This window comes from Palaemon carinicauda, chromosome 17 (assembly GCF_036898095.1).
Source record: "Palaemon carinicauda isolate YSFRI2023 chromosome 17, ASM3689809v2, whole genome shotgun sequence".
Taxonomy (NCBI): Eukaryota; Metazoa; Arthropoda; class Malacostraca; order Decapoda; family Palaemonidae; genus Palaemon; species Palaemon carinicauda.
In genome coordinates, this window is record NC_090741.1 from 47517579 (window position 1) to 47532578 (window position 15000).

Genomic DNA, 15000 nt, shown 5'->3' on the forward strand with positions numbered 1-15000 from the left:
AGCTTTCAAGGAAGTACTCGACAAGTGGAGCATCAGACATTTCTCCAGGACAGCATATAGGGAAATTGGATATGGAATCATTGAGACCACAGGATGATCAATGCCATAGTTGAGATTGGTGGAATAGTTTGGACATTTTCCTGTTATAAGATGTCACTGAGATTGAAGCAGGATGAGGAATCCTTGTTTCAAAGGGGAATGTTCCAGCCTGAGTGACGGCACTTTAGTTTGGTACTGACAAACATTGGGAATATGTATTGGTGAAACCACGAAATTATTGATGCTCAACCCAAAAAGGAAGAGATAGGGCGACAAATCTCCATTCTCGTATTGATATATCTGTTGATGGTTTACTGGGACAAATCCTAGACATTACAGGAATTACTGACTAGTCAAAGTAGGAGACGAGCGATGAATATCTCAAGGTGAATGAAGATGATGAGGTAGAACTGCGTCAGTCACACAGAGACAGCTGCCTGTATGAGGGGAAAGGCATTAGTGAATGGTTGATGACATGACAATAATACTCTTTGGTTGGTGAGCCTGAGAAAGAATGTGGGTATGTTTGTGGAAATATAGAATAACCATGAGTAGTGGGGCATGCAATGTAAGTTAAGAAAGAGCCAAGGTAAAGATTAGGCGAATGGAACTGGAACAGGAAAGGAGGGACGAATAGTAGCAAGTGGCAGTCTAGTTGACACAGCTTTTGTATGGAAAGGTTGTACTGTATTGGGCATCGCAGATTGTCTTTTATTTCTGCTGGTATGAAGAATAACTGTTAGTAAGAGCTTCTCTGGATTATGACATCTATTGTGTTTAGTTGATAGGAGGATATATAGAGAGTAAATTTCTGGTATAGGATTATTAGTGGTAGTTAAGGTAGCGTATCCTATCGTAGGTTCATTGGAGGGTTACTGTCACATGACATGCGGGGCAGCAGTTACTCGCACTATTGTTGTGCTGTTGTCTTGCCACCCTGGAACTATGAAGGTAGCATTTTGGTTTTGCTATATCAAATGTAAGTGGGTAGGCCAACATAGATTATCAGAAATATTACAAGAACATACATGTTATACTTGATACATGGCCACATCACTTAAACTTCTCTGGTTATCCTACTGGTAGTGACAATTTGTTTTCTTCAATTTTTTACATTTATCTTTTGGGTAATTCAGCAGCTTGTATTGATAAAAGACAGAAAATACAAAGGAAAAAAAAGGATAAAGAGAAGTTTTTATATGCCTTAATATTTGTTAGATCCAAATAAAATTTAGGATAGTTTGTCTCTAAGGTGTAAATCTTGTACACTTTAATGGAAAGTTATTAAAAACATGTTCTAGTTCTTGCTGACGATATCTCAGAAATTACAAGGCTTGTGCACCCTAATAAATTGGTTCTAAATTTCTTGCCATGTTTAAGCTGGTTTATCCTGTTCCTGTTGAATGCATCATAGGTTAATCATATGTTCTATTTCAATGCTCTTTATTATATTTTTTTCAATTGTGCTACATCTGATAACAAATAGAAAGAGGCACTGAGAGTTCATAGTGCCTTGGAAAACATTTATCCTGATGTATTTATAAACAGAGCATGCCAATATTTTGGTATATACATGCTAATATGAAGACCCTTATTCAAGTTCTACTTGAATTAGCTGAAATTGGCTTTCCTGTTGCATCCAGAAATTTCTTAGGTTAGAAAGCGCCAAGGTGCTTTATGCCTGTACAACCAGGGTAGTCTCGCAAGCATAACTGAAAAGAAGATGTTGATAAAAGCATCAGTAAACATTGAATTAAAGTATCTGATTGATCACAAAATAGACAAGAAAAAAAAAACATGCAATTGAGAATAAATATGAATAATCATCTTTCTCAATAGTGTCTTATTGAAATAACATTGGAAATGAATTCTCCCATAGAAAGGAATGGTGAGTTGAATAAAACAGAGATAGTTTAATGATCAGTAAAGCTAATTCCCCCTCCCCCCAAAGAATTTAACAGTGACATGGTCACACATAAAGGAGTCCAGGTGATTTAGTTTGTTTGTTCGAGCACCTCTTATCCTTTCAGCAAATGAAAGATTTAGTTATCTTAGGATTAATACTGTATTATATATTTATAGTTTAAATTCATAATATTTGTTATAGTTTAACTAGAAAATATTTGTTAAAGGGAATGTGTGGAACGTGGAAGGGAAACAGTATGGTATTTGGAACCCAAAAGCATATTACCAGTACTGAATTACTAACTTCATACAGTGCACCAGGCAAAGTACAATCTAGACAGCATCTGCTAAAATTGCATCAGGTAAAATATAATGTAATTAGCTTCCCAAAATTGTATAGCACTAAATGATTTAAGGGGGAGATACAAATATCTAGGTTGACTGCAATGAGAGTTTATAGATTCATGCTGGTCCGAAGTGAAAGCAATAATGGAGGGTTAAGTGAACAATTATTCCCAAGTGGCGGGAAGCCACCAAAAATGTCATTATAAGACAGAGCACAGATGATTCAGTAAGAAAGAATTCTTTGTTGTTAATCTCACTGCAACACTCACTAGTTACTAGAAGAGCAGCCCTCATCATTCCATTTGTAGCCATATTCCTTCCGCATTTCAACGCAGTCTTCTGAGCTCCAGAATCCGTTGTTTGGTTCTCCGCTGTTAAATCTAAGTGGTGATAGTAAATATAAATGAAAAAGAAACAAGATGATGTGACATATTATGAACAAATGTATAATTATCAGTATGTGATTGTAAAACGATCCTTACAACTTGTATGTAGAGGTTTCACCAGACGACCAAACGAAGGTTCCTTCTTTAGCTTTGTCATTGTAGCCTATCCATGTGTTATCACTTAGCAGACCTTCATAAGGACGAAAAATACTTTTAATATTCAGATGATTCAATGATATACACTATTATCTAAGATGCAGAAGCTTTCAGATATTCAAGAAGGGAAAAGATGCTTGTGCTAGAAATTAATGTGGTATTAAAGGCCGAGTCTGTAAGAATATTTTACACTGTCTGATGGACCAAATGATGCTAAAATAATCATACATATTCTATAAGTAAAGAATAAAATGTTAATCCACTCTCCATCAGTTAAATGTGTGTTTTTCAAAAAGATAGGACAGAGTACAGAGCTTTTTCAAGAGTGAGAATTCCCTTTATAAAGGCATCATATACTGTAAGTTTTGTGTATAGGATAACGTAGAGCTTTCTTAGGCATTAAAATTCCCTTCGTAAATCTATCATATACTGTAAATTTTGTGTAATGCAATACTAAATACTATTAATACTCAAGAATGACTGATTATTTTTCATTGGAATTATGCGTTTCAGAAAGATTCCTTTTCCATGTACATTATTGTTCTCAGAAAACTGGTGTAAAAAGGCCGAAAGTACCCAATCAGTTGCTTACCTTTAACAAAGTTCTGTTCATTTAATGAAGAGATTGTAACGTAAGAACCACCTTTATCTGTGCAGTATTTATTTCCCGAGTCCCAAGAGCCTTTCACTGAAGACACTTGGTAGCATGAGTCAGCGAACCTCTGCCATCCACTCGGACAGACATATACTGGAGCAGGTGTAGTTGTAGTTGTGGAGGTAGTAGCTGTGGTGGTTGTGGTTGTTGTGGTCGTAGTAGGAGTGGTGGTGGTAGTTACAGGTACAGTTGTGGTAGTGGTGGTAGTGGGCATAGTTGTGGTTGTAGTTATTGTAGGTTCAGTGGTAGTAACTACATCTATCTGTTCTCCGTTGTTAACTTGTTCATTTTTACCACATCCAGGATTGGTGGTTTCTTGAGGTGCATTTGTTTCCATTTCCGGAGTAGTTGTAAGTTCAAGAGAAGTAGATGGTACATTTGTGGTTACATCAGGTGATTCAGGTGTAGTAGTTTTTGAAGTAACAAAGGAAGTGCCTGGAGTTTTTACTTCATTGTCACTATCTAAAGTAGATAGTTCTTCAATAGTTGTTTTCACTCCAGGAGTGGTGGTTTCTTGAGGTGCATTTGTTTCTATTTCTGGAGTAGTTGTAAGTTCAAGAGAAGTAGATGGCACATTTGTGGTAACATCAGGTGATTCAGGTGTGGTAGTTTTTGAAGTAACAAAGGAAGTGCCTGGAGTTTTTACTTCATTGTCGCTATCTAAAGTAGATAGTTCTTCATTAGTTGTTTTCATTCCTATAACTGTTGTACCTGTGACTTCTGCAGAGTTTGTCTCAGTGAAAGAATTCCCTGAAGCAGTTGTAACCTCAACACTAACACTACTTATTGCAGAACTATTTTCAACATATGAAACTGATGCCCCTGATGGAGATGAAGTTTCGGAAGCTGTTCCTGAAACAGTTTCAGTTCCTGAAATATATTGTCCTGAAACAGTTGCAATTCCATTGCCAGTGGTACCTGTAACAGATGTATTTTCAACATAAGAAACTGAAGCACCTGATGGAGATGTTTCCGAACCAGTAACTGAGGATCCTGTTCCAGAGGCTGTTTCAGTTCCTGAAGTATATGTTACAGAAGCAGTTGTTACGCCATTGCTAGTGGTACCTGTAGCAGATGTGCTTTCAACATAAGAACCTGAAGTTCCAGATGGAGATGTTTCAGAACCAGTTATTGAAGATCCTATTCCAGAGACTGTTTCAGTTCCAGAGGTATATGCTACTGAAGCTGTTGTTATTCCATTGCTAGTGGTACCTGTAGCAGGTGTGCTTTCAGCATAAGAACCTGAAGTTCCAGATGGAGATGTTTCAGATCCAGTAACTGAAGATCCTGTTTCATAGGATGTTTCAGTTCCTGAAATATATTGTGCTGAAGCAGTTGTTATTCCATTGATCACACTGTCTGTTGCAGATGAATTTTCAGTATAAGAACCTGAAGTTCCAGATGCAGATGTCCCAGAACCAGTAGCTGAAGATCCTGTTCCAGAGGCTGTTTCAGTTCCTGAAGTATAGATTACTGAAGCTGTTGTTATTCCATTGTTAGTGGTACCCGTAGCAAATGTGCTTTCAGCGTAGGAACCTGAAGTTCCAGATGGAGATGTTCCAGAACCAGTAACTGAGGATCCTGTTCCAGAGGCTGTTTCAGTTCCTGAGGTATATGCTACTGAAGTTGTTGTTATTCCATTGTTAGTGGTACCCGTAGCAAATGTGCTTTCAGCGTAGGAACCTGAAGTTCCAGATGCAGATGTTCCAGAACCAGTAACTGATGATCCTGTTCCAGTGGCTGTTTCAGTTCCTGAAGTATATGCTACTGAAGCTGTTGTTATTCCATTGTTAGTGGTACCCGTAGCAAATGTGCTTTCAGCGTAGGAACCTGAAGTTCCAGATGGAGATGTTCCAGAACCAGTAACTGAGGATCCTGTTCCAGAGGCTGTTTCAGTTCCTGAAGTATATGCTACTGAAGCTGTTGTTATTCCATTGTTAGTGGTACCTGTAGCAGATGTGCTTTCTGCATAAGAACCGGAAAATCCAGATGGAGATGTTTCAGATCCAGTAACTGAAGATCCTGTTACATAGGATATTTCAGTTCCTGAAATATATTGTGCTGAAGCAGTTGTTATTCCATTGATCACACTATCTGTTGCAGATGTATTTTCAGTATAAGAACCTGAAGTTCCAGATGCAGATGTCCCAGAACCTGTAGCTGAAGATCCTGTTCCAGAGGCTGTTTCAGTTCCTGAAGTATAGATTACTGAAGCTGTTGTTATTCCATTGTTAGTGGTACCCGTAGCAAATGTGCTTTCAGCGTAGGAACCTGAAGTTCCAGATGGAGATGTTCCAGAACCAGTAACTGAGGATCCTGTTCCAGAGGCTGTTTCAGTTCCTGAGGTATATGCTACTGAAGCTGTTGATATTCCATTGTTAGTGGTACCCGTAGCAAATGTGCTTTCAGCGTAGGAACCTGAAGTTCCAGATGCAGATGTTCCAGAACCAGTAACTGATGATCCTGTTCCAGAGGCTGTTTCAGTTCCTGAAGTATATGCTACTGAAGCTGTTGTTATTCCATTGTTAGTGGTACTCGTAGCAAATGTGCTTTCAGCGTAGGAACCTGAAGTTCCAGATGCAGATGTTCCAGAACCAGTAACTGATGATCCTGTTCCAGTGGCTGTTTCAGTTCCTGAAGTATATGCTACTGAAGCTGTTGTTATTCCATTGTTAGTGGTACCCGTAGCAAATGTGCTTTCAGCGTAGGAACCTGAAGTTCCAGATGGAGATGTTGCAGAACCAGTAACTGAGGATCCTGTTCCAGAGGCTGTTTCAGTTCCTGAGGTATATGCTACTGAAGCTGTTGTTATTCCATTGTTAGTGGTACCCGTAGCAAATGTGCTTTCTGCATAAGAACCTGAAGTTCCAGATGGAGATGTTTCAGATCCAGTAACTGAAGATCCTGTTACATAGGATATTTCAGTTCCTGAAATATATTGTGCTGAAGCAGTTGTTATTCCATTGATCACACTATCTGTTGCAGATGTATTTTCAGTATAAGAACCTGAAGTTCCAGATGCAGATGTCCCAGAACCAGTAGCTGAAGATCCTGTTCCAGAGGCTGTTTCAGTTCCTGAAGTATAGATTACTGAAGCTGTTGTTATTCCATTGTTAGTGGTACCCGTAGCAAATGTGCTTTCAGCGTAGGAACCTGAAGTTCCAGATGGAGATGTTCCAGAACCAGTAACTGAGGATCCTGTTCCAGAGGCTGTTTCAGTTCCTGAGGTATATGCTACTGAAGCTGTTGTTATTCCATTGTTAGTGGTACCCGTAGCAAATGTGCTTTCAGCGTAGGAACCTGAAGTTCCAGATGCAGATGTTCCAGAAACAGTAACTGATGATCCTGTTCCAGTGGCTGTTTCAGTTCCTGAAGTATATGCTACTGAAGCTGTTGTTATTCCATTGTTAGTGGTACCCGTAGCAAATGTGCTTTCAGCGTAGGAACCTGAAGTTCCAGATGGAGATGTTCCAGAACCAGTAACTGAGGATCCTGTTCCAGAGGCTGTTTCAGTTCCTGAAGTATATGCTACTGAAGCTGTTGTTATTCCATTGTTAGTGGTACCTGTAGCAGATGTGCTTTCTGCATAAGAACCGGAAAATCCAGATGGAGAAGTTTCAGATCCAGTAACTGAAGATCCTGTTACATAGGATATTTCAGTTCCTGAAATATATTGTGCTGAAGCAGTTGTTATTCCATTGATCACACTATCTGTTGCAGATGTATTTTCAGTATAAGAACCTGAAGTTCCAGATGCAGATGTCCCAGAACCAGTAGCTGAAGATCCTGTTCCAGAGGCTGTTTCAGTTCCTGAAGTATATGCTACTGAAGCTGTTGTTATTCCATTGTTAGTGGTACCCGTAGCAAATGTGCTTTCAGCGTAAGAACCTGAAGTTCCAGATGGAGATGTTTCAGAACCAGTAACTGAAGATCCTGTTCCATAGGCTGTTTCAGTTCCTGAAGCCGTTGTCATTCCATAGCTAGTGGTGCCTGTTGCAGATGTATTTACCTCATCTATAATTGAAGTTCCTGATGGAGATGTAGCATATGTGTAATCAGTAACAATAACTGATGTTTCTGCTGCAGATGATTCCTCAGTTGCAGATGTTGCACTTGAAGTTTGAATTGTTGTTGCCAATGAATTGCATATGCCACTCTCATCTCGATAGTTGTTGAGGAGTTCTTCGTCTGTAATAAATCGTTCCCACATTAATATTTTGTAAATTTTCTTCTTCATATTTTAACATGTTAAGTTATTTCATAACTAAAATTATCTATGATTTTCAACCTGTAATTAACTACATAGAATATATTTTTTAACCAAACGTTCCTGAAAAATGTTAAACCCTTACCTGTTACTGATTCAATAAGATTGCACGAAACTCCATAGTAGTTGTACTGCAATTCCACCATAAGTCTGAATGGCGAGAGTGCAGATAGTCTCTTGTAGACTGATCCCGCTGACCAAGTCTTAAACAAGAGGAAACAATATTATGGTTCCCTCTTTTCCAAACCTTCAATAAGTGTTTTTGGATTTCAGGCAAATTGGACCTGCTTATGCACCGATTTTGTGAGAGAGGTTACTTTCAGGAAGTCACACAATCTAATTCGCTAGCTTCCTTTTAAAACGTATTGCTATCATACATTTTAAAGCGTAGATAATATTTGTAGTATTACTGAAATTATCTATTTTTGTTGCTGACATTAGCATGTCTGACTCTTAATGTATAGAATTTAGATGAAAAACTTTAGGTTACATAAAACACTTTGGTAACTACTTGCTACTTCCTTCCTCCACCCGTTGAGATACTACCGCTAGAGAGTTATGGGGTCCTTCAACTGGCCAGACAGTATTACATTGGATCTTTCTCTCTGGTAACGGTTCTATTTCCCTTTGCGTACACATACACCGAATAGTCTGGCACATTCTTTACAGATTCTCCTCTGTCCTCATACACCTAACAACACTGAAATTACCAAACAATTCTTTTTCACCCAAGGGTCAACTACTGTACTGTAATTGTTCAGTGGCTACTGTCCTCTTAGTAAGGGTTGAAGAGACTCTTCAGCTATGGTAAGCAGCTCTTCTAGGAGAAGGACACTCCAAAATCAAACCATTGTTCTCTAGTCTAGGGTAGTGCCATAGTCTCTGTATCATGGTCTTCCACTGTCTTGGGTTAGAGTTCTCTTGCTTGAGGGTACACTCTGGCACACTATTCTATCAAATTTCTCTGCTTCTTGTTTAGTAAAAGTTTTTATAGTTTGTATAGGAATTATTTATTTTAATGTTGTTACGGTTTCCTTTCCTCACTGGGGTATTTTCCATATTGGGGCCCTTGGGGTTGTAGCGTCCTACTTTTCCAACTAGGGTTGTAGCTTAGCAAGTAATAATAATGATAATAAAAGGAGAATACAACATTACAGCTGGTAATGGAATGTATCCAAGGAAGGAGAAAACTTGTTCTTAGACCCCATAATCAATGTGGACTGAACACTGAAGATCTACAAGGCATAACAGACTGACCCAAAGGGTCTGGTTCAAGCGGCAATAGTTCAAAGAGTACGAGAATAATGAAGTATATTTACCTGCATATCACCGGGGCATGTTGATGAGCAGGTCACTTGTGGGATTTGGGCAGAGAAGTCTAAGGCGATTGTCTCACCACACACCTGGGATGTCACTTCCTCCCTCAGAGACGCACAAGACCCCAGCTGGGGATCGAGATGATGAATAGATATGTAGAAGGCTGTTTACATCTCTAATTTTGTTAAACACGTCATTAGTTTTAGATAATTGCTCCTGTATGCAAGCTATCCATCCTCAAAAGGTAGATTTCTCTGATTTATGGTTAGTGGGTATGTATGTTGGACCAAGTTATGTTAATGTAGTGACAAATGTCTTTGGCAGAAAGATTTGGCCTTAAATTTTGAGTAAAGCTCACTCATCTGGTATCCTTTTTCAATAATTGAATTTATTCATCCAAAATGAAACTATTTCAATATAGATTGACTACAATGAATGATTCAAGTGCGCTTCGATATTTGAAATTTATGACGTCAATAATAAAGAAGTTTTGTATCTTGTAAATTAAATTAGGTCATTTTTAAAAAGCAGTAGGCGTAAAAGGCTTTCAATTTACCGTTGCTGAAGACAGCACCAAGAAGAGAAGCTGGGAGACCTGCATCTTCTCTGAGCTGAAGAAGAAGAAGAACATGTCTCAGCTGAGCCAACCACCTCCTTATATACACCAGTGCTGTAGCTTCAATGATTAGCCTCATCTTCAGTGGCGTGGTATAGAAGATGCTCTCACTCGTCTGGAGGTATAGATGTCCTTCATGTAATTAGGCCTGATTTGGAGGCGTCTCTTATGTGCAGAAATTTCTTCGTCAATAGCAATTTACTCTTCAAATATGTAGTTTTTTCAAAGTCAATCAAGTGCACATGTGTCATATCAATATTGTATCAGTATAAACGGTTGTGTATACATACAGAAGGACTTATATATACACACAAACATCTATGCAGAAAAAGTGTATGTGTATATATATATATATATATATATATATATATATATATATATATACATATATATATGTATATATATATGTGTATATATATGTATATATATGTATATATATGTATGTGTATATATATATATATTTATATTGTAGGTAATAGGTTGGCCAGGGTACCAGCCACCCGTTGAAATACTACTGCTAGAGAGTTATTTGGTGGCTTGACTGACCAGGCATTACTGCAGTGGATCTTTTTATTGGTTACGGCTCATTTTCCCTTTGCTTACACATACACTAAATAGTCTGATCTATTCTTTACATATTCTCCTCTGTCTTCATATACCTGATAACTCTGAGATTACCAAACAATTCTTCTTCACCCAAGTGGTTATTCACATCATTGTAATTGTTAACTGGCTGCTTTCCTCTTGGTAAGGGTAAAAGAGACTCTTTTGCTATGGTAAGCAGCTCTCCTATGAGAAGGACACTCCAAAATCAAACTATTGTTCTCTAGTCTTGGGTAGTGCCGTAGCCTCTGTACCATGGTCTTCCACTGTCTTGGGTTAGAGTTCTCTTGCTTGTGGGTACACTCGGGCACGCTGTTCTATCTAATTTCTCTTCTTCTTGTTTTGTTAAAGTTTTTATAGCTTATATAGGAGATATTTATTTTAATGTTTGTACTGTTCTAAGAATATTTTATTTTTCCTTGTTTCTTTCCCTCACTGGGCTATTTTCCCTGTTGGGGCCCTTTGGCTTATAGCATCCTGCTTTTCCAACTAGGGTTGTAGCTTAGAAAGTAATAATAATAATATCAATAATCCTGAAAGTGACAATTCTCTGTCCTTATGATCTCCCATATCTATGATCTCGATTATTATTAGAAGTGTTTTAAGTCTAGTACAGTTGGCCTCATTAATTCTGGCACACTGTTGTCTCCTTAGCTTCCCATGAAATGTACCGGAATTAATGAAGCCAACTGTACCATTTTAAAGAGTCGAGCCCAGTGGCAGGTCGTGGCTGAAATTAGTGGCTTCAGAAAATGTGTAGTTATTGTAAAAAGGAAACAAATGGTTATAAGAAAATTCATCCAGAAACCTAGTAGAATACTAAAAAAAAACAATATTAATCTTGTTTTACTTATTATAACTTAAATTGTTACTGTTCAAGCTTGGTCCATTCATTTAAAAATTTATAAGACATTCTTCGTTTTAATATACGTGGAAGGTTCAACAATTTTCTCCTATATCTCAGGAGAATTGCTCTAAATATTGAAAAAAAGGCAAATTAGAAACAGCGCAGTGGCTGAAGTCTCTCTCTCTCTCTCTCTCTCTCTCTCTCTCTCTCTCTCTCTCTCTCTCTCTCGTATTATTTGCTCTGTCATAGGATCTCGGATCTATAAGGACATTCCTTTAATGATATGGTATTCTGCCCGGTCAAGGACTCATACTAGGGATACTATTGGTGGCTTATTAGAATATATATTTCCGTTATATATTTAAGAGCAACGTGTTGGATCTATATATATATTATATATATATATATATATATATATATATATATATATATATATGTGTGTGTGTATATGTATATATATTTATATATATATATATATATATATATATATATATATGTATGTATGTATTATTTGCTAATCTACAACCATAGTTGGAAAAACAGGATGTTATGAGCCAAGGACTCCAAGCAGGGAAAAATAGGCCAGTGAGGAAAAGAAACTAGGGAAATATTTCCTGTCACGCTCAGCGGCATTACCAAACGTATAACTACTCGGTCTTTCCCCTCGGGTAGGGGGAGAGGGAGTAGTCGTGTTGTAGTTTTGAAAGGGGGAGGGGTACTAAGGGTTAAATCTGTTTTTGTGAACATCTCCCTAAATATTTAGCCGTATTTTGTTTCTTTTTTTTTTCTTTTTTTTTCATGATTTTCTTGCCCTATTAGATATGTTAAAAGATAACAATTTTAAAAATCTTTTACCGTAACCTTTTGGTAATTGAATTACGTTTGTTTACAAAGTACACCGAGGAAAGGAAATATATTGCCATTTGTGTGTGTGAGAGAGAGAGAGAGAGAGAGAGAGAGAGAGAGAGAGAGAGAGAGAGAGAGAGAGAGAGAGAGAGAGAGACTTATATCGATTTTATCAAAGGGTTTTTCCTTCGTTACTCGTCGTAAGGATGGAAGGAGAAGAAGGACACTCCAAAATCAAACCAGTGTTCTCTAGTCTTGGGTAGTGCCATAGCCTCTGTACCATGGTCTTCCACTTCCATGGGTTAGAGTTTTCTTGCTTGAGGGTACACTCGGGCACGCTATTCTATCTAATTTCTCTTTCTCTTGTTTTGTTTAAGTTTTTATTGTTTATATAGGAAATATTTACTTTAATGTTATTGCTATTCTTAAAATCTTTTATTTTTCCCTTTTTCCTTTCCTCGCTGAGTTATTTTTCTTGTTGGGGCCCCTGGGCTTATAGCATCCTGCTTTTCCAACTAGGGTTGTAGCTTAGCAAGTAATGATAATGATAATGATAATTATGATGGAAGTTTACTTTTAGGCTTTTGCGGGTATTTTTGTGTTGCAAAACTTTGCATAAAGGTTTACATTTCACTTGCAGTTACTAGATGTTTTATTTTATTTGTATATTTAAAAGAAATGCAATGGGGGGGGGGGTTCTATTGAGATTGTCAATTATATGTTATTGTTATTTTATTGGTCTTTGCATTTATTTTTCTGCAATATTGATTTTTATTTTGCAAGTTATTTGTTAGTGTTTAATCTAACATGAAAATTAGCACAGCTCTAACTCCTTACTTTCTTTGGTCGTTGCAACCTCAGTGTCCTTGTGAGCTAAGGAAGGGGGGTTTGAGGGAACCTATAGGTTTAACTGCTGAGTCATCATCAGCTATTGTCTGGCCCTCCTTAGTCCTAGCTTGGTTGGAGAAGGGATTTGGGCGCTGATCATATGTATATATGGTCAGTCTCTAGGGCATTATCCTGCTCGATAGGGCAATGTCACTTTCCCTTGCCTCTGTCATTCATGAGCGGCCATTAAACCTTTAAATGTTGACTGGGGACAGATACCGGCTTTTTCAATCGTCTAAAAAGAAAAAACTGAACACTGCCCGCTCAGAAGATATTCTGGGTTTAAAGGTTTAAAGGCCGTGACATTGCCCTATCGAGCAAGACGATGCCCTAGAGACTGACCATAGGCCTATATATATATGATTAGTGCCAAAGCCCCCCTCTCCACCCAAGTTACTACAAAGAAGGGCCAGGCAAGGACTGCTGATAATTCCTCTTGTGTTATTTGTGTTATCCTTGCCAAAGCAATATCCTTGGCCTTCCTATTAAGATTTTTAATCAAGTTTGGAGATTGACCACGAAGATCGCCTTCTGCCTTTACGTTTCCTCGTATGCTACTTTCACGAGGATCTCCTTCGGCCTTTACGCTTCCTCGATTATGCTGCTCTCTCGAGGATCTCCTTGGGCCTTTACGCTTCCTCGATTATGCTGCTCTCTCGAGGATCTCCTTGGGCCTTTACGCTTCCTCGATTATGCTGCTCTCTCGAGGATCTCCTTGGGCCTTTACGCTTCCTCGATTATGCTGCTCTCTCGAGGATCTCCTTGGGCCTTTACGCTTCCTCGATTATGCTGCTCTCTCGAGGATCTCCTTGGGCCTCTACGCTTCCTCGATTATGCTGCTCTCTCGAGGATCTCCTTGGGCCTCTACGTTTCCTCGATTATGCTGCTCTCTCGAGGATCTCCTTGGGCCTCTACGCTTCCTCGATTATGCTGCTCTCACGAGGATCTCCTTGGGCCTCTACGCTTCCTCGATTATGCTGCTCTCTCGAGGATCTCCTTGGGCCTCTACGCTTCCTCGATTACGCTGCTCTCACGAGGATCTCCTTGGGCCTCTACGCTTCCTCGATTACGCTGCTCTCTCGAGGATCTCCTTGGGCCTCTACGCTTCCTCGATTACGCTGCTCTCTCGAGGATCTCCTTGGGCCTCTACGCTTCCTCGATTACGCTACTCTCACGAGGATCTCCTTGGGCCTCTACGCTTCCTCGATTACGCTACTCTCACGAGGATCTCCTTGGGCCTCTACGCTTCCTCGATTACGCTACTCTCACGAGGATCTCCTTGGGCCTCTACGCTTCCTCGATTACGCTACTCTCACGAGGATCTCCTTGGGCCTCTACGCTTCCTCGATTACGCTACTCTCACGAGGATCTCCTTGGGCCTCTACGCTTCCTCGATTACTCTACTCTCACGAGGATCTCCTCCTGCCTTTACGTTTCTTCGTATGATATTTTCACGAAGATCGCCTTCTTTCTTCATATTTCCTAGTATGATATTTTCAAAATGCTGGATACGTCTCTCTACGATTCCTTCTTTTATTTCTTCAAGATTATCCTTCTGTTTCTTTTCGGTTTTCTCATCTTTCAGAGCCTCTTCCCATAGTTGAACAGGAGCATATACTTTGTCACTTTTATCTAGTGAGATTTCATCCTGTGCAATTTGTCTAATCTTTATGAAGGCCACATCTTTCGCCTCCCTCCTAAGATGCTTTCTCTCGTCCTGAGATTTTCCTTCAAGATCAGGTTTTTGTTTCCTATTTCTATTGTGCTCTGCGTCATTTCTAATAATTTCTTCATATTTCATAACATGATACCTTAATCTTTCCTTGTTTTGTAGTGAAGGACTTCTTTTTGGAATTCCTACAATTCTAGCTAAGGCCACTTCTTTGGCCTCCCTTATTGGATTCCTTCTGATTCCAAGATAATCCTCCTGATTCAGTTTCCTATTCCTAGTCTGATTTGCATCGCCTTTAATAATTTCTTCAAAGTGCGTAACAAGTTTCCTCACTTTTCCTTTGTTTTCTAGTGAAGGCCTTCTTTCTTGTTTCGGCGTTTTTTGCATTTTCTCAAAATTCCCGACCAAATCAATAATGATTCCTTGTTGTGGGTTTTCACTCTTTTGTTTAATCAAAG

General features: G+C 38.8%; 1 protein-coding gene and 1 long non-coding RNA gene across 2 annotated transcripts in view; one reads left to right on the forward strand and one right to left on the reverse strand.

Annotated features, from left to right (window-relative positions):
- The window catches only part of LOC137656729 (uncharacterized), a 289131-nt gene that overhangs the window by 102953 nt on the left and 171178 nt on the right, over positions 1-15000 (forward strand). The window lies entirely within an intron of this gene.
- Positions 1558-9682, reverse strand: LOC137655963 (uncharacterized). Its single transcript, XM_068390164.1, has 8 exons — positions 9627-9682; positions 9073-9198; positions 7839-7956; positions 5402-7674; positions 3424-5332; positions 2772-2865; positions 2559-2669; positions 1558-1751 (listed from the first exon to the last, which is right to left on the reverse strand). Exons 1-8 carry the CDS (start codon positions 9669-9671, stop codon positions 1715-1717), a joined length of 4713 nt encoding a protein of 1570 aa, XP_068246265.1. The 5' UTR covers positions 9672-9682; the 3' UTR covers positions 1558-1714.

Bases quoted from the DNA above. Each gene is read 5' to 3' on its own strand.
- LOC137655963 (XM_068390164.1), bottom strand. From the start codon at position 9,671: ATGCAGGTCTCCCAGCTTCTCTTCTTGGTGCTGTCTTCAGCAACG. The intron at 9,199-9,626 runs GTAAATTGAAAG...CTCGATCCCCAG, and splicing joins TGGTGCTGTCTTCAGCAACG to CTGGGGTCTTGTGCGTCTCT. The intron at 5,333-5,401 runs GTAGCATATACT...TCTGGAACATCT, and splicing joins ATGGAATAACAACAGCTTCA to CCATCTGGAACTTCAGGTTC.